The following is a 23,859-nucleotide window of genomic DNA, read 5'->3' on the forward strand; positions in this document are numbered from 1 at the left end:
TAAAGAGAAGAGTGTTCCATTTTCAAACCACATGTTCCTCACCAGATAGATGCAGATACTAACAACTTATTCGAGACCAGTCAAAGGTCAGAGTCCTTTTCCATCTAATTTTTCTTATCCAGTAAAAACCACTGCATCTTATTAGCATCCTGGACCAAATATTAATTGCACAACAGATTTCCCTTCTTTTCACTTCTCTTTTTAGGTATGTAGGTACAGCATTACATCATTTTCACTTAACTACAATAGTTCACAAGACAATTCATGAAAATCACAGATGAAAAATACCCTTGTGTGCAAGAGTGAAGTGAAAATATCTCCTTGCAACACATTGATATCAAGCAGAGACATCTTGGATTTCTATAGATTTTTTCTTTTTTACAATTGTTACATCTCGTAACACTAACATTTGGAACAACAATTTGAAGAAAGAAAGAAAAGAATAATTATATGAGATTTATACCTTCACCCCTTCTATTTTTTTTTTCTCCAAGTGGAAGACTAAAACCAGCTTTCTTGCATTGCTGGGAATAATTGGAATTGTTTGTCTGCTAGAGAAAAATGATACAACATGGATAAACATTCAAGAAGTCAATACCGAACTACTCTGAACATATCGTTGTAACAAGCAAGTCCCTTCATTCCTCCAATCCAATCATCATTTGGGTAGAGCAGCTGGCCAGCCTCAATGATGTTCATTACATTGCCAGGAGTCGAGGTGCTCATTTGGCCGAGGCATGGGTAAAACCATGGCTGCTTACTCTGCATCTACACCAAGTCCATTGCAACAAAGGTTAATTACCAATTTTTATTATCTTGGGATTTGGTTATATAATGACAGTGGTCAAGATGAGCAAGATCTTAACTCATCAAAGCCTCAACTCATCAATGTCAGAACAAGCATTTCGTATTTGCAAGTCCCACTTAAAGCCTAATATGCAGCTAAAGAAAGAGGGCGTGAAAAAGGGAATCTACCATTAAACAAGACTCATTTCAGGACACATTAAGGGTGACCAAACAGTGATGATATGTGTAATCCTTTTTCTCCTTTCTAATTTATGAACACGGTCTATGTTAATGTTTAGTGTGCACGAATATCATGGCAATTTAAAACTACTAAATTCAAGAGAAAGTGAAAATCATTCCTTATTAATCAAATGCTTAAACCTTGGTGGTAGTAGATAAAGCCAACAAGTTTTGCACAAAAATGGTAGTGATAATGAAGTCATGTGAAAGGAGAAATAGCAAAGTGCTCAACTGTGTATTAGAAAATTATTAAGGAAATGGATTTTAAAGGATGCTCAGGCTTCAAAGGGAACAAGGAAAAAAGAATGAAACTAGGGACCTACCATTGGATGGATCAACGTGTACAAAAAAACTTGCAGCAACAATCAGATAGCATAGGATCAGCATCAACCCTTTAAAATAGTTTGATGTGCCTTCCTACATTGTGTCAAAGGAACATCAGAAGTTAGCGACAAGCCTAAATTTGAAAGGTCCAGGAACAAAGTACAGGGAAAGATGAACAATTTTTTTTTTTTTTTTGGGGGGGGGGGGGGGGGTTTAGGGGTTGAGATGGGGAGGGAGATGAAAGTGAAGGATGTTAAGAAAGAACTGGGTAGAATGCCGAACCTGCAACATGAATGCCACGACTAGCACTGTGATGAAGAGTGTAGCGGTCTCGAATAATTGAAAATTCAAGTCCATGGGCTTTCCCATAAACCAACCAACAACAACGCAAAACGGTATCTGCATATTTAATAGCACGAGATATGAAATTACCAACTACATACATAAACTCTATCATCTATCTTGAATAAATATAACCTGGCTGCCCCAAATTTAACAGTGACACAGAAATACTACGTGCTCTCAGGAGAGATAGGAAAATCCATAAAATGATCTCTAAACATTTTTCTAAAATAAATAAAAAATTCTCCTAAAATTTAAAAAGCTATCTTGGATAGTTGTAATGCATTAAATGTCTTACCACAAACATTGATATCTGAGTAGAAGATCCAATTGCAACTCCAAGTGTGATGTCCTGCCAACAAGGATACATTAGTAACTGTTTTCGAGCAAAAGAGAAAGTAGATTTAGTTTTATAAGCACTCACAAGCTTATCTTTCATTGCGAACATGATTGCACTGGCGTGTTCTGCCGCATTTCCTACAATTGGAAGCAAGATGACACTAATAAAGGACATCGGCATGTTCAACGAGTCAGATGCACCCTGAAAGAATATTAGTGACATGGGTTTATTACCATGAAGAAACAAAAAATTGCCACTAAAGGATTAAAGCTAATATTGAGCCCTTTTGCATTACACACATAGCTCAACCTTATTAGGTGCTTACGGGAGACTATAAATTTAAGGCAGAGTTAAATAAAAATTCTCTCGTGACTGTGACATTGCGTCCAAAACTTTTCTTGCTCTATATGCTAAATGCTGTTTTTGTAATTTAGAGTTCTGGGCTTCTTCCTCACATGGTTAAAAGAAGGAACAAGCCCCATTCATTTCGTGTGCCTCTATCTTGACATTCTTTACCTGGTGATAAGTAGGAATACACCTAGTTAATTTTCTACTGATCTACTGGTTCTCTCAATTACTGCTGTCAACATTTGAAATTGCTTACTACATGATAGTATTTTTTAAAATGTTCAAATATATTTTTTATATTGTATCTTGTGCATACACATATGCACTAGAATCTATGGATTATGTATTTTTGTTATGTGTTGTTTCCTGCTCTTCAGCAGGTTAAACTTTAAAAGAAATCTGATCTCCCACCCAGCTTTTGCACACCTCAATTACCCCACCACGTGGCTGCGTCCCAACAACACAGGCACCAGGTACTTTGAAGCCACACCCTTGGGTGTTTAATAGTTACTAATATTTGTTCAATATTTATGATACTATATCCAACAATTGTCATGTTCTTGATTATTTTCATGCCTCTTCGCGTGCATGCTCGACATTGCCCCTTGTGTATCTGTGCTACATAGATTGACTTTCTGATCAAATTTTATTAAAGGAAAATTAAACATTTTTCGTTTCACTTTTGACAGACCCTCGGCACGAAGAACACACAATCCGAATCCCTAACTTCCATTCACAATTCCCATGTCCAATAAGTAGCCAACCTTTTTGTAGTGTGGACTTTCCAGTGGAACCAAAAAGCATCATGAGGATTGGACAGGAAAATCAAGGCAGTCAATTTCTGGAGGTCTACTGCACGAGGTGATTTATGAGGTTATTAGTTATCATGCAATTTTTTCTCTGATAACCTTAAAAGGGAGCATCCAAAGTTAAGTAGGAGGTAGATATACCTTTATAAAACTGGTATATACAAACAGCTTGCCGTAAAAGAAAAGGAAAAGGAGGAAGGCAAATAGATCACCTCGATGGCATCTACTAGATATCCAGACAGCACTGATATCCATATTGTCAAAACAGCAAGCCACCCAATAGCTTCCCACTGGGTTATCTCAGGCGCCTCTTCCTCTTCAGGATCTGCTGAATTGTGTTCTTCATCCTGTATACATATCAGAGAAACTATTAGACCCGACAAATCATTTACAGCAATGAAAAATAACAATCACATATTTTGGTATAAACTCATCTCGAGAACTATCTGAAATATGTGCACTCTTCAGACCTCATATTAGGCATTTGATTACTCCATTGAAAAACATACTGTAGAGAAACAGAAAGAGGGAACCTACGGAAAATCAGACAGCTAAAATTAGACCATCTACCTCACTCATAGAGCTATAAAGATTTGGTTGACTCTTGAGCTGAAAGAATAGGTAGCTTGCATATGCTACCAGCATTATGCAACTGCTAAATCTTGAAAGAGCCAACTGTGACTTGCCAAAATGCAATTCCGTGTGGGTGAAATGAAGTACAGCTGGAAATAACAAACCCATGACTGCCATCAACAATAATCCTGAGTTCACAATGGCAGTAGCCTGAAACATTTGAAATTCAATGACTGTTTACACATTAAAGCAGAGAGGCACTTAATGGCGACATTATAATAAGAGATCAAACTGAACCATTGCTAATAAAAATGTGAATTTTATTGTATTAACTTTCAGTTTTATTTAATTCATCAATAAAATGTCATTGCCTCCATTACAGATTTAAATAAGAGTATGAGTTCATGACTCAGAAGAATATGATCACCTTATTAAAGACCTGAACTTTCTGCTGATGAATAATTCCACCACTGAAGAAGGCACAGCCAAGAACCAAGAGCATATTTGATAAAATGGAACCCAGCAAGGACTGTTTAACAACCCGCATCATTCCATTGTTCAATGCATATAGCGAGATTATCATTTCAGTTGCATTTCCAAATGTTGCATTCAGAAGGCCCCCAACTATAAATCAGAAAAAAACAGTGTGCTGGCTGATAAGAAAACGATAAATATGTGGTCGGAGTGGATGCAATCACGGGCTCCACATATTAGACACTGCACACATGTATCTGACCCGTTTCAACAAATATACAATGTACAATATCAAAACAACATGATGCACTATTCCACCAAAGGTCAATGAGTGCATGAGAAACTAATTCACAATTATACAGCAGTGCAGCAGGTTTCTCACAAGCCTTCTCAAACAAAAGAGAAGACACTAAGCGCAAAGAACATGGTAAACATGTTGCAGCAGTCTTTTTCCATCAGAACTTCCACCAAATGATGTGCAGTAAATCATCCCCACTTTAGATGTGTTAGGTTCAACATAGTACGTACATTCATCTAAATGCCTTTTGCAGTTCGGAGTTGAATAGATCTGTTGCTCACTTAGTGCCACTTCTAAATTCACCTTAGATACCATATTCAGATTCTTTAAGTTAGTCTGATGACTGCATACCAACTTGACGAAAGCACTAATTATGACAAGCATTTTGAGAAGCTTAACTTAATTCTCCAGACTAATTCATTTAAATAGGAGCATGCCTGAATCTTTTGAAACCGAAAGGGCATGCTTGAAACTAGAAAATAGAAGTGGAGAACAAATGATACAAAATTAAAAGGGAGTACCTGTTGGCCCGGTATAGAATGCGAGCTGCCTGTAACAAGAGGATTAAGATTGTCAATAAGAGCACAAACAAGAAAAAAAGGTGTATAAGTGAACTACACTAATTTGGAGAGAACAAGCTTACTCGGTTGCATAGCCCAAGCGCTCAGCTAAAGGTGTAATGCCCAGTAAACTGAAGAAAAAGACCCAAGTCTGAAACATCAAATTGTACACAAAACACAGAGATAAATAAGCATATATATAATTAATTATAAGGAAGAGAAAAAACATGGTCTATATTCAGCAACAATGATTACATGTTTTCCTGTAAGATAGTGAAGCAATATGGCGAGGGGGCCAAAAGGAAGTAACAAATTGATCTTTGCTTTGATAATAACAATGTATATACTCCTTAGAAGGCTGATCTGATACATCTTTGTTAAGACCCTAGTAGAGCGACAACTTGCAATATGAGGTGCCTCATAATACAGACTGTCTATTTTGATAGTTCCCTGGGATGAGCTAAATGGAATCTCCTCGTCAAGTTGAAGGTCTAACTTATCCCCAGCAGATCCCATCTCCTGAAACATGAAATGGACCAAACAAAAACTTACGTTGTAATCATTCCAAACTAATCAGAAAAGTATGCAATAAGCAAAAACAAAAATTGAAGTTGATTCAGAGAGACAGAGCAGATCAAGATTCGCCATAAAAGATAGTAAAAGGATAGCAGTGTAGTATAAAGATTGAACATTTACCAGAGAAACAAAACAGCAATTAATTTAGTTATGGTAAGAATAATTAGAGTAATTGTGTTGAAGAAGGGAGCCGGCTGTTCTGAAAATGGAAGACGAAGGTTCCTGGAAGAAGCGCTTAATTAATTAATTTGAAATAAACAATTGATTATAATTATGATTAGTAATTGGAAGATTTTTCAAGTAATCAAATAAAGAACTGATTGGGAATATTTTAGTAATATGTATGTAGGTGCAGAAGTGTCCCACCCACTCAATTATTTTATGTATTTAATTAACAAACATTGCATGTTGGATTAGCTCATTACATCTTTTTTATTTTCCACTACACACCCACAACCAGCCCTCATCTCTTTTCTTTTTCCATAATACAAACAAAATAATTTTCATTATAGAAATCCTTAATTCAAAAAACGGAAATAACTCTAATTTTGCTTCGTATTTAGGAAAATTTTCCCATGATATTTTAAACATAAACAATATCGATTTTTCTCGATAGCTTTAAGATTAAAAAATTTCAAATTGACGAGTATCACCATTAATGAAGTAGTAAGGCTTGATAGGTAAGTCGTTCCAAGAGAGAGAGCTTTTAAATATTTGGATTTGACAATTCAAGGAAATGAAAAGATTGACAATGATGTCTCACGTCATATTGAAGCGGAATGAATGAAGTGGAGATCCACATATGGTGTTTTGGAGATAAGAATGTCTCGTGAAGATTCAAAGATAAGTTTTACAAAGTGATGGTTAGATCGACTATGTTGTGCGATTGAACTGTCGCCGCCCCTTATATCGATAGTTGCAAAAATGAGAATATTGAAATGAATGTATTGCATAACTAGATAGATAAACTTAGAAATGAACAGATTCAAAACAAGATAAAAAGTGAATTATATATGTCATAGACATATGCAGAGAAAGATATGTTGATGTCCTACTAATATGGTGTGAGAGGTTGGATGTCATCCTAGGCTTATGGTAAGGGAGAGGTAGGCTAAAAAAATCTCAAATTAGGCAAGACAACATAACTTCAACTTATCGTGACATACTTGTTTATAGAAAGATATAAAAATCAAATATTAAGATAAAGTATTTTAGTAAGTTATTGGGCGTATTAAATTTACCCTACCAGGGGCATTAGTATCTTCTTTTTTATGTTTGCTTATTTTCACTACTGTAGTGCTACTGATTGTTTGTCTCTTTCATTTATTATCTTGGTATTGTTGCTAGTTATTACTATGCTTTTTTTTGGAAAGTCTTTTCTTTTTTAACGGAGAAATATTTTTTTTCATAAATAAAATTTATGTTCACTCTTTCTATATATATTTTTATTTGTGAAATTTTATGATTAAATCTTTTATCAATAAGATGATTAAAAAAGTATGAGTCATAAAAGAGCAGTGCGTTTTCATTTGATGGTGAGCACTGAGAAGAATAGAGATATGTCAATGCCAATAAATAATTAGTTACAGTTAATGCAAGTTGCTTGAGGTGATAACTACCTCTGCGATGTGCTCTTGTCATTTTATTCGCGCAAAAAGATCTTTTTGTTAATTAATCAATTTTAACATATCAATATTTCTTTTCTTTTCACATTTTATCTTTGACATTAATAACCTAAAACTGTATATTAATTAATAAAAAATAATGAAGTAAAATTGAAGTGTGAGAGTACTTATACATCAAGCTAGCCATTAGACTTGTATATAAATATTCAAGAAAGGGTTAAAATTATCTCTGAACTATTCGAAAAGATTAAAAGATATCTTTTATTCACCTACTGAATTTAAAATTTTTAATTGATTTTTGATCCAAACTCAATTAAAAAATTTAATCACCTCTTCTCTCCCTCTCAAACTTAATAATCTATTTTCTTCTTTATCACGACATACAACCTCAATTAATGGTAATTAAAATAATGCATAATATATGTGATGTAGCTAATTTAATTTGATTCAGTCCACTTCAAATTTATATAAAGAGTATAATGATGAGAAGTATTTGAAGCAGCGAAAGGGGAGAAGGAAGAGGCGTGAGTGTTTTGATGTTTAGTATTGAGTAATAAATAGAAAAACTGATCTAATAGATTTTTATATTTGTATAGAATTATTTTCTAAACACTCCTACTTTGCTTATTACTTATACTTTTGTCGTCTGAACCCAACATTTTGGATTTGGATGGAGGCATCAATACTGACCAACTCCTCTCTCTCTCTCTTCCTTTAAAAATCAATTAAGTATTGCGCTCAAAATCTAAGCTATAAAGAGTTCATCTGGAATATGGAATTATAGATTCTTCCTTGAAGTTGAAGACAATCAACAAATAACAAGCTATAATGAATTGTTATACTATGATTTATCTTCGAATAAAAACAACGATATAATCATGCCACTAAACGAATATAATATCCACGAGTAAAATAAAAATAAAGAATTACACCACTAAATGAATTGTTATCTGATATATTACGGATAAAACAAAATAAAGGTAACGATATAATTACACCACGAAATGAATCCTTATCTGATTTACCCACGAATAAAACAAAGACAACATATAATCATACCACTAAATGAATCGTTATATAAAACAAAAACAAAGATATCGATATAATCACACCAGTAAATGAATCGTTATCTAATTTATGCACCAATCAGACAAAGATAACGATATAATCACACATCTAAATGAATTTATCCACGAATAAAACAAAAACAAAGATAACGATATAATCACACCATTAAATGATTTGTTATCTGATTTAATTTAGGAATAAAACAAAAATAAAGATAACGGTGTAATCACAGCACTAAATGGTTTATTATGTGATTTAATCCACGAGTCACCAATAATAATAATAATAATAATGTAGTAAGAAAACAAAAATTGGAAGTGATTGTGACTGTAACGACTTTTCATGAGAGACTAGTTCGCCGACACTTGCGAATTGTGATACTCTCTCTTGTTATAGACTTTTGAATAGGCAACATTATCACAACAAATATGAATAATCACTTACTTATAGAAAAGTTTTCAAAGGAAAGAACTTGTATGTATGTATGTATGAAGAAAGGAAAGGATGGACAGGGGATAGAGGGAAAAGTCGAGTGATCCTTGTTTTATGAATAGCAGAGGAATGAGCGCAAGTCATGTTACTTAAACAATTCATTGATCAACAGTTTTCCCTTCCTTTTTACCTTCTTCTTAACGGAGGAGGAACCAACACCTAAACTAGTATAATAAAAGAATGATTAATCTTCAACACTACACTTGCTCCTCCCCCAAAAGTTTTTATCTCTTTTTCCCCATTTAAATGTAACTTTGAACAAATCCAATACACAAACAATCAATCACAAGCAAAACTTAGGATGATTTAATAAATATCCAAAATATCATTAATTGAATCACTAAGTTGGGGGCAACCCATAATATTTCTACTTCCCTCAAAGTGGAAAACCAGCCCCATTTTTTCTTTCTCCCACAAATAAAAATCCATCATCAGTAAACAACATTTTAACATTACACCAAAATAAAACCACAAAACTAAAACAAAAGAGAGTGGGGAATTTCTCCAAACCTAAAACCGTCAAGAAGAGGAGGAAAAATGAGGAGGTGGAGGTAACAATGGATGACTCAGTGAGGTCGTAGTAGTAGCAGGACCCGTGTGGGTGGTGCCGGTGCTATTCTGGGTGATGAAGGGATGGCGCAATAGCTGGCCTGCCGTCCACCGCCTGGCAGGATCCCTCTGCAAACAGCACGCAATGAACTCCCTAAACTCCCTAGAAGCACTGGGTGGTGCCTCAGGAGGCTGAGACATACAAATGGCACACATGAGGCTGGCCCAGTCTCCTTGTCTCCCCACAGAAAAGGGGAACCTTCCCAAGTAGAACTCTAAGATGCTCACCCCAAGACTCCATATGTCCCCAGCATACCCGTCGTACTGTCCGTGATTCAGATCTGTGTTGATTCTCTCCGGACTCATGTAAGCGATGGTACCCACTGAGGAATTGCAAGGATCCATAGTTTGTGCCAGAACTCTTGAGACCCCAAAATCTGCAATCTTGACCTCACGCCTGGAGTTGATTAAGAGGTTCGAAGGTTTGATATCTCTGTGAACAATCTTACGCCTGTGGAGGTAATAGAGGCCGGATAGAACCTGTCGAGTTAGATCGGAGAGAGGTTGTTCGAGAGGGATATGGATCCCTTCGAGAGAGCCTTTATCCATGAACTCGAGAAGAACTTGGATTTCTCCGTTGTGATCGAACATATCGTGACACCTAACGACGTTAGGGTTGTCTACATCTCGTAGAATCTCGATCTCACGGCACATCTGAAGACGGACAGAATCCTCGTGGTTACCATAGATCACTTTCAAAGCATAGAGTCTTCCAGTGGGACGATGTAGAACCTTGTAAACAGTACCCCCGGTGCCACTACCGATGCGATTAACCCTCTCGAGCTCAGAGAAATGTAAAGGGGTAGGAAGCGGGGAGGAAGAGGATGAGGAAGAGGTTGGTGGAAGAGGGAGAGGAACAGCAAGAGCAACGTCACGTTGAGGAAGAGGAAGGGTCAAATCAGTACGACGGCGGGGACGACTGCGTTGCCCGGCGGAAGATGGAGGAGGCATGGATGATGCAGCGTTGGTGGAGTTGGCGGCTGGTCGCATGATTGATTGAATAATGGTATTGGATTGTCTGCAAAATTAATTATACAGAGAATGAATGAACGAACGAATGAATGAATGGGGATTTTTTTTTTAGGTTCTAAAAATCGAGAGAAAGAGAAATGCAGCCATCCAACACAAAACACAAAACACAAATAGAGAGAGAGAGAGAGAACTTTCTTGGAAGAGAGGAAGAGTAAACGTATTTGTATTGGGTGGATGAGTAGGTCAGCCTAAATCCTACTATTACCATCTCGTTAACAAATAATACGAATCAAATTCTTTATTCATTCTAACCTTACTTACCAACAAAACATTGGCTGTATTACTTCGTATAAAAAGAAAATAAATATATTTACTTATAACAGTATGAAAGTAGCATGGGTTTCTTAATATATTTTTTTTTAAAAAATTTATGTTAAATATTTTTAGTTTAACTTATATTTCACTTAAAATCAAAACGTTTTGTTTTATAAAAATATCAGTGTTCTTTTTCTTTGTCTGACATAAATAAACATATTTGGTTCATGAAAAATTAAAAGATCCACTCTATTTCATACTCCCAAAAGCAAATTTTAGTATTGAAGCATAAATAATAAGTTAAATTTAGGGATATTTATGTTATTGGTCAGACCGCATCACTCCAAAGGTTTTTGGAATTTAGTTTTGTAAAACTGAAAATGGGAACTATATATAGTATTGCTCAATGATTTGTTGAATCGGATGTTTTTAAAATCAAATACAATCATGAAACAAGAATCATTACCTTGCCTAATACACAATTGCTAACGTTTTCTCAACTCATTCAAAATTGAATGAATTTCTTGAAACAAAACCCATATCTCACTTACTTTTTTGTACCAAATGATGATAGGAATTATTTCATTGCTTACTATTTACCAAACATGAATTTTGGTGGGATAATTGAGTCTTGGAATCATAAATTCAAACCAGTTATACTTATCTTCAACGAGGCCTAAATGTTGAAGACAAAATTATGACATTCAGTGGGTTGAGGTCTTGGGTTCAAATCCCACCACTAGAGCTAAAACACTAGGAAATTACTTTGATCTATTCTTGGATAGAGTTATATTGTATGTATACTGGTTTGTAGGAAGTAGAGAATGTGGGGGTAATAAAATTGCGATACGATAACTAGGTTATGGGGAAAGCGTACAATGTGTTGAATCCATCCCATTGTTTTAGTCAACTTTAGTTATTCAATTGGTAAGCAATTGTTAAAAAGGAATAGTAATTGGAGTTGAAAAGAAAAGATTTGGTAGTTGGCAAATTGGTAAGATTTGCAACCATTTTTGACTTTGCTATGTTTACATATGTCATTAGTGACATAGGTATGGCTTTATCCTTCTATAAATAGAGCATTCTTGCTCATTTGTAGAACACACCAAGTTAGAGAGAAAAACCATTTTGAGAGCAAAGTGAGGTATTCCATAGACTATATAAGAAAAAAGTCTGTAAAGAAAAATAGAGTGTGAGCGATATTTTAGTAAGACGGAAACCAAAAGAGTGTTGTTCCTTTTGAGTGTGTAGTAGTCACTTTGAGTGTTGTATTCGTGACTACACAGTGTAAAATTCCTTACTATAGTAATATCAGTTGCTCCTTTTGGCCCGTGGTTTTTTCCCTTATTCAGAGGGGTTTCCACGTAAAATTATTGGTGTCGTTATTTTCTCATTTTATTTCCATTACTTTTACCATATATATTTTTGTGCTTGTCCACGTTTTCCCAACAAAATGTTTATTCATTCCTAAATCCCTTTCACCCTTAACTAGCTAACTCGATGGAACGTCAACAGCAGGAATGCCAAAAGCAAGACCTGGACCTGGTTCACGCAGTCAAGCAGCAAAGACCTCTTTCTCTTCGGGAGCTTTCGTAACGGCTATAAAGAATGCTACGCACCTCGTGAAAGGCTATTGGGATCGATCCCTTCAACCCTCCTTGGCGTGGAAGGTCGCAAGAGAAAAGGCATCTTAACAAAATCAAGATTTACTACTTGCTATACGTTGCATTTGCCCAAATGTATACATGGAAAAGTGCTATCATCAACACGGAAACATGGATAAGACAAAAGTTGCACCCTTTTTTTTTAATTATATTCTTACTTATGTGTGTAATAATCATATTATGATACCTGCTGGACAAATGACATTTAGTACATATTCATGTGCATGCCAAATCATCATATTTCCTAATTATTTAGAGCTTGAAAAGGAAGAAGGAAAAAAAATAATATTTTTGAGTTTTCTTCTCCTTCTCCAAAGAAGGGCTAGAGGCTGCAAAGGTGAAATGAATAAATATCAGTTGGGGTGGGGGGACTTTACAGTCACCAGAGATCGATACGGCTGAAAATGATCTCAAAAATCTGTCTAGTTGTTATTTGGTTGAGCCAAATTTTTTAAGGGATAGTGCCTTGGTTGGAAGATGTGGTACAGTTTTAAGATAGGAGCAAGGATAAGGCCGAAACATTATCTTAGAATCAGTTCCTACATTTGAAATAGGATGAGACTCTGGTATCACGGAAGCTTTGCAGCTTTCAGAAGGCCCCTCACTCTCTTTAAATTTTGGAGCATCATCGCAGCAGCTTGAATTGAGCTGAGTACAGCCACCCCCAGACGCTTGGCAAAAGCACATCCAATCGTGATCTGCTTTCAAACCCACCCAATCGCTTTCCTGGGAGATCAAATCCTTGTCCAGCTATAAGCTCCTCAAAAGGGATGCAGGAAGGGTTTAAATTAGAAAAAGAAAGTTGTAAGAAAAGCAAAAAGAACGTTGTAAGTGGTGCAAACAAAGTAAAAAGTATCTCACGCATCCAATATATATGGGCCATATTCATTGTGGCAGAGTAAGCATGGTATCAAGAATTTGAGCATAAGGGTAAAAGTCCCACTCATTCTAATCTAATCTTAACTTCAGCACCTCCTCCTATGTTGAGTCCCAAAAGAGATGGATTGGCAGGACTGTGGAATCAGATTAGCTCATGAGCAACAAGAAAATGGAAGATAATAAATAAAACCAGGAAACTCATCAGGAAATAAATAGGCCAGTACCAAAAGCACCTTGACTTTCCACTCTGTTTTGCTACATTTTCCCTCGCCTCATCATCACGCACCTTCTTCACTTCCCAAACCTTGTTCAGATCATTAAGATCCATTATGCTGGTGCTAAACCGCAACTGAACTGACAATGTGGAGGAGTCGTTGACATCAAATTGAAGTCAAAATGGTCAGACATAGAAAAAAGGTCATGTTATTATACAGAATCAATAAGAGAGAACACAATTTCTTTTCTAAAAAAGAGACGATAGTGATATGATGGCTCTTTCAATCCGACGAAATCAAATTAGCCTGCAGCAACTTGGGTCAAATTAATGAGCTTACGCCCACTGAACAAATTGGTTGACAAACACAGTTTATGCGCCGCTAATATAGCGGCTTGTCGAGCATTTGACAAGCAAGGAGGTCAACCTCTTTCAAATATACAACATGAATTCTGGCAATGTAGCTGGACTCTCATGTCGATCCGAATGAATCATCTTGTCCACAGAGGTAAATCTTTGCCTGCTAGGCAAGAGGATAGCAAGTTCCAAATTCTTTCTCGCATTTCTATTACTATGAAATTTATAAATGAAGTAGTTAATGGTAGGGTTACCATTATACTTTTTGTGGTGACGAATCTTGTATGTGTTCTTAAGAAAAGGAATTTTCTCCATTTTTTCGGTGTCTCAAAAGGGGCGTGAAAATACATAAGAACTCTTGAACGGAAAAGAGATGTAACTCTAGTTTCTTCGGAATCGATAGTCAATCCTATTTCCGATAGAGATGGTTGCTTGCCAATTGAATCAGATTTTGACCATTCTTTTCATATCCGTAAATAGAAGACCAAAGTATCAATTAGGGCTACTAGTTAAAGTTCACTAAAATTGACACAATAACTGTTATTGTTTTTGGGTTGACATATACATTTTTTCGTGGTAATCTGTCAGGTGCCTTAGAATTTAGATTGGTGATAAACTAAGGGATGGATAAAATCTTCAATTAAAATAAACAACTAGTTGAGTGAATCTTAATGTTTTACAAATGTCAAGTTCAACAATATATCTTTTGGTACAACAAAGACAACATACCTAATGTAAATATATGTGATTGCCAAGATTGGAAACAAATTTTTATTTTTGAAGTATAAAGTCCGATTATCACAAAAAAGGAACATCTTAAGAGCAGAATCCTAGCAGTATTAGACCTATATCCCTTAATATAATCTCTCACCACTTTTCCCCGCACATCTCAAATTTGTCACATCACCAGTTAACATTGTTCCTTCCTATTGTTGGTCCTACCATTATTGTGTCCGAAACCACAACTCTTCTCCTCTAATCTTATAGGCATAAACCATCTCAATGCCCATTTACCACCTGGATTGCAGCTAGTTCTCTCGATTTAGTATTGATGTGCTTCCTGTTTGATTTGAGGATCCTCCTTTACATTTAAGGTTCTGGAATGTGACTTGTGGTCTGTTACGTAAGTTATATTGGATGTAAAAAAGAGAGGGGATATTTAGTATGGACGAAAAGAAACAAGGGGATCATATTCCATATGAATTTTGGGATTCCAAAGCCCCATCATGGGATAGGGCTTCTTGGGATGCCAACTAGTAAAATCTCTCTTTGCAAATTACTTACTCTGTGAAAAGAAAAGGCAATGAGATGAATACCCAAGTTGAAATTATAATAGCATGTATGTGTCACTACTAATTATCCCAGTTAGTTTTTTGCCCAACATAAGATGAGGATTCTTCTTTCATGTTTTGGAATATGTAAGGATTAACAAACACTATTCATCATTCCATAATTGAAGTAAATTTCAGATAAACAAAACTTGGGACCGTGCAGAATAACTTTGTACGAACAATAGGGACGCAAATTTACAGTAAAAGACAGAGGAGATTTAAGGGCTTACCTGAGTCGCCGGTAAGTCGGAACTCGAAAACGTGTAGACTTTTTTGGTAACTATCTCTCATACAATGTGGGCCGGGCCGGGAAACGTACTTCCGCTCCAATTGATTTGGGCTTTCGCTCAACTTCTTATGCAAGTCTAATAAAAAGATCAATTCAATTAGACTTTTTTCTTTTAATATGACTCAAATCCAATATTTCAATTTAAAACTAACCATAAACTCAACTACTCATGGCCTAATAGTGAACATTGATTTCATAAAAATTCTCATGAAAATCGTTAAGAGGAGATTAAAAATAGTAAATTTATTGTTTTTTTAAAAAATAATCAATGATGAAGAAGAGAACGATGGATACAATAAAAAATAGTGATAAACAATTATATATTTAGTGTAATCTCATTTGTAAAATTCTAGAATAAGTATGTATACGATTTTATACCTATTTAGTGAAGATAGAGACACTCTATTTTATGAACCCTCACTTATAATTAAGAGTGGCAATCGGACCTGTTTTTATTCGGTCCGGTCCGGTTTTCATACCGGTACGTCCGGTATCGGTTGAACCGGTAAGGAACCGGTCTCCCATGATACCAGATCATTTACCGAATTGGGTCCCGATTTTTAATTCGATAGATCCGGTTCCGGTCCGGTCCGGTCCGATAAGCATCGGTTTACCCAATTTTTTTAATAGCTGTTAATTCGACCGTTGGGCCCTTCTAGCCGTTGGGTCGGGGCCCACAACATCAAAAAAATACCCTCATCCCTTTCAAACCTCTTTACACTATAAATATACCCTTTTTTTCATTTTAAACCACAAATTCACAAATTACTTACTTATACATCTTATACAATCTCTGAATTTTAAATATCTCATAAATTGTTAATTATTATATTGTGATATTGACTTGGAGTTTGGATTTAATATTATATAATAATTAAAATAACCGGTTGAATCGGTAAGACCCGATTCTGATCCGGTCCAACCCGATTTCTATCTGATTACTAAGGGATTGGGCGAAACATGTGGGGGTTTTCGGTAAATCCGGTTACCGGTAAGAAAATTCGGTACCGGTATCGATTCCGATAAAACCAATTTGGTTGGACCGATTTTGTCCAATTGTCAGCCTTACTTATAATCATATATTTGCATAAAAGAGAATTTTATGTCCGCCTACATGGAGACACCACAAACAAGGATTTCCTTTTAAATTTATCTATATCATTTTATGAATAGGTGTGATTTTTATAAAAAGTTGAGGATTTTGTCAAAAATTGTGACTTTAATGGAGAGTTGTGACTTTATGAAAAGTTATGACTTTTATGAAAGGTTGTGAACTTTCTGAATGGTTGCAACTTTTCCAAATAGTTATAACATTTCTGATAAGGGTCAGTAAACATTTGTTCACACAATCCTTTGTTGTCTATAAATAGAAAGATCTTCTATCGTTTTAAAACAACAAAAATTATATTCTTTTTCTTATACTTCTGCAAAATTAAATAATCGTGTGTTTTGTCATTATTGAGTGACTTAGTGACAACATTGTTTTGTATCAATAAGTTGGTGAATAAAATCTTTCCATATCAAAAGAATGTAATTCTATAAACCTCTGGTATTTGAGGGAAATAGTTTTCTTAGGGTACATTGTGCATTCAGCGGACTCGATTTTTTCCTTTCTATTTCATTCTATTTTTACATCCTTGTTATGTTTTTCAACACTCATTAATTTGCATATGATATTAATTATTTGTTTTGTATTTTAACTTTGTTGTTTATGTTTATGAAAAGTTATTGTCTCCGGTTATATTGAACATATACACATATAGTATATATATTCATTGTGCAAAAAATAATTATTTTACTCTGTTCCAAAAATTTATATTTTGATATTCTATATTAAATTTTATAACTTAAAAGTATTAGATATAAGTTTACATATTATCTATTTTTACATAGATATGAAATTTCTCATTTATCAATTGTAGAAATTCAAAATGCAAGTTAAAAAATTATAGTAATTGATTTCATGTTCAAGCATAATTTTTTAAAATTTCTCCTAAGAGATATATCACAATTGTATAATTTAACTAAAATGTTTCTTTTTATTACGAAATGGCTTCGTATGTATAATCTTATTTAATTTCTTCTTTATTTTTCTTTTAATATTGATGAAAGAACTAATAATTTATTATTTCGTGAATAATTCATTCATTAAAGGTTCTTGAGTTATTTGATAATAACATATAATTAAATTGGTGTTGAAATATTGTTAAGAGCGTAATGTATGAATACAAATATTATTTATGACGGTGCAAAGTAGCTAGTAATGTAGGTATAAAATAGAAGAAAAAAAGAATTGTGAAATATAGAATACCGTAAAGTAATTTGAAGATGTGATTGAGGTGAAATGGTGAATTATAAAGAAGAAATAAATAAGTGGAAATGCTGTTTGGGTGCATGTGATTATTCAACTGAATTTTCCCACCAAAAACACACTGCTCTCTTCTCTACATTTCCTAAGCTAATTTCAGTAACCGCCCATCGATCGCCGCCGCTCGATTTCTAAAAATGCCTAAATTTTTCCTCTTCTTCACCATTATCATACTGATTACGCACTCTGATTCTTCTAACGAAAGTATGTTCATGTTTCTCTTTTTTCGATTTTTGATTACAGTTTTGCACTGCCTACATTCTTTGAGAATTTGACGATTTCTTGTGAAAATAAATTTTGTTTTGCAGGTCCAAGTTATATGGGGTTTGTGTTCAACGCCACGGAGTTCCCATCGGAAGACTATTACGATTACATCGTTGTGGGAGGTGGCACCGCCGGTTGTCCACTGGCGGCGACATTGTCCGAGAAGTACCGAGTTTTACTCCTTGAAAGAGGCGGTGTTCCATATGGAAGGCCTAATTTGATGACCCAAGAAGGCTTTCTCACTGTAATTACAGATGTTGATGATTTTGAGTCCCCTGCACAAGCCTTCGTCTCCGAAGAGGGAGTTCCAAATGCCAGAGGTCGCATTCTTGGGGGAAGTAGTGCAATTAATGCCGGTTTTTACAGTAGGGCTGATCAAGATTTCTACGCTAGGTCGAAATTGAATTGGGATTTGCAAGTTGTAAATCAATCTTATGAATGGGTTGAGAAGGCTATTGTGTTTAGGCCGGAACTCAAGAATTGGCAGTCGGCTGTCAGGGATGGATTAGTGGAGTCCGGCATTCATCCTTTCAATGGGTTCACTCTGGATCATGTTATTGGTACCAAGATTGGTGGCTCCACCTTTGATACCTCTGGCCGCAGATATAGTGCTGCTGATCTTCTCAATTTTGCAAATCCTTCAAACATTCACGTAGCCGTTTATGCAAGTGTCGAGAGAATTCTGCTAGCTCCATCCGCAGATTATTCTCCATCTAAGCAGGCTGCTACTGGTGTGGTTTTTAGTGACCAATCTGGGCGCTATCACCACGCCATGCTTCGTGGAAAAGGTGAAGTTTTAGTATGTGCAGGAGCTCTTGGTAGCCCACAGTTGCTTCTGTTGAGTGGTGTTGGTGCAAGGCCTTACCTATCTACATGGGGTATACCAGTTGCTCACCATTTACCTTATGTGGGGAGGTTTCTGTTTGATAATCCAAGAAATGGTATCTCCATTGTGCCACCCATGGCACTCGAACACTCTTTGATTCAAGTTGTGGGGATCACTAATTCGGGGGCTTACTTGGAGGCTGCCTCTAATGTCATTCCATTTGCTTCCCCTGCTAGCTCCCTTTTTCTCAGAACTTCCCCGTCTCCAGTTTATGTTACAGTGGCGACCCTCATGGAGAAGATAGTTGGACCTGTTTCTTCTGGTTCGCTTCGATTGGCATCCACCGATGTTAAACTGAACCCTATTGTTCGATTCAATTACTTCAGCAACCCTGAAGATGTAGAGAGGTGTGTGAATGGTACCCGGAAAATAGCACAAGTTCTGAGAAGTAGAACCATGGATATTTTCAAGTTTGATGAGTGGTTTGGCAGTAGGGATTTTCGGTATGTTGGTCCTGCTTTGCCTGTTGATGAGTCCAATGATGAACTCCTGAAGGATTTCTGCCATGAGACAGTGAGTACGATTTGGCACTATCATGGTGGGTGTGTTGTTGGGAAGGTAGTTGATGAAAATTTGAGAGTGCTTGGCATTGATGGGCTGAGAGTTGTTGATGGTTCCATATTCAGAGTGTCACCAGGGACCAATCCCCAGGCTACTCTTCTCATGCTTGGACGGTGAGTTTGTGTGCTGTTAAATTTGTTACACAGTATGTATAGTGTGAGAGAGAGTAAAAAAGTTTTTGGTTGCAGGTATGTTGGTACGGTGATGCTCAGGGAGAGGTTTAGATAGTCGCTGCTGGTTCACATTGCTGCTTCTGTAAATGGTTTGTTGTGTTGCTAAAAATTGATTCACTTCTCTTTTTGCATCTGAATGTTCACACAAATGAAATGAATACGTTGGAGCAAACATGAATCAATGATAGGGCCCAAAATTGAACCTCTTTCTTTCACTACTCACTCACCCAAACATCTTCATGTTCAATTGCGCTTGTCAATCATCACGTAGAAGAAAATTACAATGGTTGTAACGACATAACAATGGCCGACTCTCAACTCCTAACATCACAAATTCTTCTTCTTTAGCTATATCAATTTTTTTTTCCAATTTATTTAACCTAACCTAACAATTGAGATGGTCTTTTCAATTTATTCTCAAACCGAATAACATAGTATTTTGTAATATTTTTTAAAGTTGTGATCCGGACCACTTGAATTTTTGTTTTATATATTATTAATAATAGTATATAGTAAGGTTATAGATAAAAAAAAACCAAAAAGATATTTTTAAAAATTGAAAATTTCCGAAATAAAATAAGTGGAGGGTCGAATTAAAAGAAAAAGATGAAGGAATATCTATATAATATAATGAGTCAATATTCCGCAGTAGGAGTGTGGAAAATGGTAGTAAGAGAAAAAGCAGCGCCATATTCTCGTCCACACAATATTGAGGGTATAATTCCACAAATCTAATTAATAATTTTCCAAGTGGAATTAAAAGTGTGACTTTCGAATCTGCATATGATTTGATTGGTTAAGTGATGACTTTCATATAATTACCATCAATATTAGAATTTTAACAATGTGAAATTAATTTCTGTTAAATTGAGTGTGTGTTCAATTATTTTTGGATATAAATAAAATATTAAGTGTTTACACAAAATAAATAAAGTGTACAAAACCACATAAAATTGTTCAAATGGTAAGAATTCCTTACATCCAATCTTAAAATTGTAAAATTTGAGCCACTAAAAGATGAAAACTCCTGGAAAAAAAAAACAAAAAAATAAAAGCTTATGAATAAATTATCTAATAAAAATAAATGTTATGATAAAGTAAAAAATATATATATATATATATATATTCAAACTCATGACATTAGGATATTTACTTGCAAATAAATTTTATCACGTATGTTTCACATGTTAAATCACTTTCTTAGTTGCACATTTTTCTTATTTTGGTAGAATATCCATATCATAAAACCCAATATATTTTACTCTGTTTTATGTACACATTTATATAAAATCAATTTTTCTCCTTTTGATGTAATAACTTTTAAAGTTTTTTTTTTCTTAAAAACAAATATCATAAAATTATGCAAAATTTCTGGAGATTTTTATTTAAAGTGTCATACAAATTATGCAACATATTTGATTTTTCGCTGGAAATATCAAGACTGGGTAAAATATTGAGTTTGAAATTTGTTTGCTTAATTTTCGATTTTGAAATGACGTTTGAGTTTAAATATTCAACTAATCTAATTTGAAGAAACATGATATAATTGAACTTAGTAAAATTACATAATTTGATTCGTTTGTCTGGTGAAATAATTAGTTAACGTAAAACTATTAGGTAAAAATAAAGTTTCATTTCACTAGTAAAATACATTAGATTTACTGATATATTAGTATTCTTTTTCGTATATTTTTTTACTAATTTTCCAATCTTGGAGGAAAAGGTCAATGGGGTTGGTAAGTGTATCTGTCACTGCATGCACAATATATAATTACACATTTAGATATGTGCTTACGTCCATGTAAAGTAAAATTTAAAAAAAAAAAAAAAAGGCCCACGTTCAGTCATATGCAATGTCCCGTGAAAACTCGTTTTAGTTTAGATATGCAATTTAAAATTAAATTAATTTATTTAGATATATAATTTAAATTTTTCATAAATAAATTGTAAAAATTATTAAAATTCTTAATTCTTATGATAGTTTACGAAATGAATAAATCATTACTTATAAATGAAATATTAAAATATCGTATCACTGTGGCACACCGTCTTAGTACATTTTCATACTTTTGTCTATGAATTATGATATGTTTGTTTAATAAGAATTAAAATAATTGCATTTTTTAATGTTTATATCAAAATATACAATATAAAAATTTTAAACTATATATCCAAATAAAAGAAAATCAATTTCAAACAATGATTTTGACTCATTATTACACATCTCATAGGGGCTGTCGATTAATATGATGTTTTGAAAATGCTCTTATAAGTTTTTAATAAATGAAGTGCACTAACATTAGTTAGTTTCTAAAAGAATCTTTTGGCGGGACCCAATAAAAATTGTGGCAAGGATGTGGGCACATGGCATAAATAAAAGGTAAATAACTAGTAATTCCAATAATATTGCAATACCCTCACACTATTAATTCGGTGTATTAAATTTTAAACTTTTTTTTAATTAAAAAATAGAGGCGTAAATACAAATACAACCTTTTGGAATGATATGTGCGGTGAGGAATTAAAAGTTCTTAGTGAGAGCAATAGCGTTATATAAAATTTTTCATCAAAACGTAAAAAAAAAAAAAACATTTTATACTATTCAAAATAATTTGTTCTTCGTAAAACTTAAAAGTTGACTAATCTACGAAGACTCAGATCTAATTTAATGGTAACATGAGGAAGAATATTTGAAAAGTAAATTACGCCAAAATAAAAATAAAGGTTGTAAGGTAATGACAATTATTAATAGAATTTTGGCTACGTCCATCCATAGCCGATGAAAAGCTAAACAACAATGTCTAAATAGAAATATTTTATTAAAGATTTTTTATGGCTACATCTCCATCCATAGTAGGTGTTTGGGCATATTATATGAAATTGCGATATAAAATTATGACATGAAATCAACGATTGGATATGTTATTTTATCTCATGAAATAAAATGTTAAATTCTTCAAATATCATATTTCAAATACAAAAATATTTCACAAATTTATATTTTGTAAAACACATTAGGATGGAAAGAGACTCAAAGCACTTTACAAATTTGATGGGGTTGCATCAGGGATCAACCTGATTGATGCATTAACACGACAAATTTAGGATGAAATGTCATGCTTTATGTTATTATTTAGATGACATAGTTTTTATTAACATTGCTCACAACTAGGTTGACACTAAATTTGGAGATTTAGAAACAAACTATAAAGTCAAAAGGGATAAGACTGAGCAAGATCAAAATAGAATACTTGGAGTGAAAATTATATACTAATATAATATATAAAGCAAATATGAAGGTGAAGCTCGAAACTCATGTCATCCAAAATAGAGAAAATTTAAGTATTTTGAGTCTATTATTCAAAAAAATTGGGAGAGTGACGAAGATGTCACTAACCGATGTTGTATTCGTAGTTTTGTGTGAGGAAAGTTCTACAATGGTAGTTAGACCACCTATGTTTTATTGAGCAAAATGTTGACCATTCAAAAACTCTCACGTTAAAACTAGAGATTGGAGAAATGGGAATGTTGTAGTAGGTTTGTAGGCATATTAAGAGAGCTAGAGTTATAAATGAGGATATTTGAAGCAAGGTGAATATGACTTTGGTGGAGGACAAAATGTAAGTGTCACGATTGGAATCTAGACTCCAGGCGAGATCGGCGTCGTTGACCTCTCAGAGGTCGCAAACAACCCTACTTACGTCATTCTTACTTTACATAGGTTAATTTTAACGGAAAATTTAAAATTTTTTATTCTTTAAATATACTTGCTAAGCATTTTTTATGCCCTTAAAATTTTAGATTTTTAATTAATAATTAAATCACCTTAAGTAACTATTTATTCAATATTTTTCGGATCGTTACAGTGAGAAGCAAGACGCCTGTGATGATTAGAACTTATGAAGATGAAATAGTATAATGCCTATTGCATTTGTAAGAGAGATTGACTATGGATAGTTTCAAACTTATAGAGTTCTTGACTTTAGATTGGAGATTGTGAATGACATAAATAAGAGTAGAAAGTTAATTCGTATAAGTATGTTGTCTTGTAATTGTCCATACTGATAGTTATGGTATTGCTCTTGTATGTTGTTTCAGGTTTTTCAATTTCTGTTGTTTATT

General features: G+C 34.3%; 3 protein-coding genes across 6 annotated transcripts; 1 reads left to right on the forward strand and 2 right to left on the reverse strand.

Moving 5' to 3' along the window:
* Positions 1 to 331: 331 nt before the first annotated feature.
* LOC101267212 (vacuolar cation/proton exchanger 3) lies at positions 332 to 6,794 on the reverse strand. 4 transcript variants are annotated; one of them, XM_010320141.4, is made up of 12 exons: positions 6,434 to 6,794; positions 5,350 to 5,613; positions 5,178 to 5,245; positions 5,056 to 5,084; positions 4,190 to 4,386; positions 3,760 to 3,972; positions 3,402 to 3,536; positions 2,117 to 2,233; positions 1,991 to 2,044; positions 1,633 to 1,749; positions 1,350 to 1,443; positions 332 to 768 (listed from the first exon to the last, which is right to left on the reverse strand). In XM_010320141.4, the coding sequence occupies exons 1-12, from the start codon at positions 6,470 to 6,472 to the stop codon at positions 758 to 760; spliced, it is 1,338 nt and encodes a 445-aa protein (XP_010318443.2). In that variant the 5' UTR covers positions 6,473 to 6,794; the 3' UTR covers positions 332 to 757. The 4 variants fall into 4 exon arrangements, with proteins under 4 accessions (XP_010318443.2, XP_019068743.2, XP_004235514.1 ...); XM_019213198.3 differs by having other exon boundaries at positions 332 to 762; positions 6,434 to 6,487; XM_004235466.5 differs by lacking the exon at positions 6,434 to 6,794 and adding an exon at positions 5,791 to 6,294.
* A 2,366-nt stretch (positions 6,795 to 9,160) lies between these two features.
* On the reverse strand, positions 9,161 to 10,631 carry MKK2 (MAPKK). The gene is given in 1 exon segment (NM_001247659.2): positions 9,161 to 10,631. A coding segment is annotated over 1 exon segment (1,080 nt). The 5' UTR covers positions 10,455 to 10,631; the 3' UTR covers positions 9,161 to 9,374.
* A 7,166-nt stretch (positions 10,632 to 17,797) lies between these two features.
* On the forward strand, positions 17,798 to 19,952 carry LOC101250204 ((R)-mandelonitrile lyase-like). Its single transcript, XM_010320140.4, has 3 exons — positions 17,798 to 18,057; positions 18,162 to 19,677; positions 19,753 to 19,952. The coding sequence occupies exons 1-3, from the start codon at positions 17,991 to 17,993 to the stop codon at positions 19,790 to 19,792; spliced, it is 1,623 nt and encodes a 540-aa protein (XP_010318442.1). The 5' UTR covers positions 17,798 to 17,990; the 3' UTR covers positions 19,793 to 19,952.
* Positions 19,953 to 23,859: the final 3,907 nt, after the last annotated feature.

The sequence above is a fragment of the Solanum lycopersicum genome, chromosome 3 (assembly GCF_036512215.1).
Source record: "Solanum lycopersicum chromosome 3, SLM_r2.1".
Lineage (NCBI taxonomy): Eukaryota > Viridiplantae > Streptophyta > Magnoliopsida > Solanales > Solanaceae > Solanum > Solanum lycopersicum.

Bases quoted from the DNA above. Each gene is read 5' to 3' on its own strand.
- LOC101267212 (XM_010320141.4), bottom strand. From the start codon at position 6,472: ATGTGGATCTCCACTTCATTCATTCCGCTTCAATATGAC. The intron at 3,537-3,759 runs GTAGATGGTCTA...ATATGTATACAG, and splicing joins TTTATAGCTCTATGAGTGAG to GATGAAGAACACAATTCAGC. The intron at 2,045-2,116 runs GTGAGTGCTTAT...CCTTGTTGGCAG, and splicing joins TCGCAATGAAAGATAAGCTT to GACATCACACTTGGAGTTGC.
- LOC101250204 (XM_010320140.4), top strand. From the start codon at position 17,991: ATGCCTAAATTTTTCCTCTTCTTCACCATTATCATACTGATTACGCAC. The intron at 18,058-18,161 runs GTATGTTCATGT...TTTGTTTTGCAG, and splicing joins CTCTGATTCTTCTAACGAAA to GTCCAAGTTATATGGGGTTT. The intron at 19,678-19,752 runs GTGAGTTTGTGT...TTTTGGTTGCAG, and splicing joins ACTCTTCTCATGCTTGGACG to GTATGTTGGTACGGTGATGC.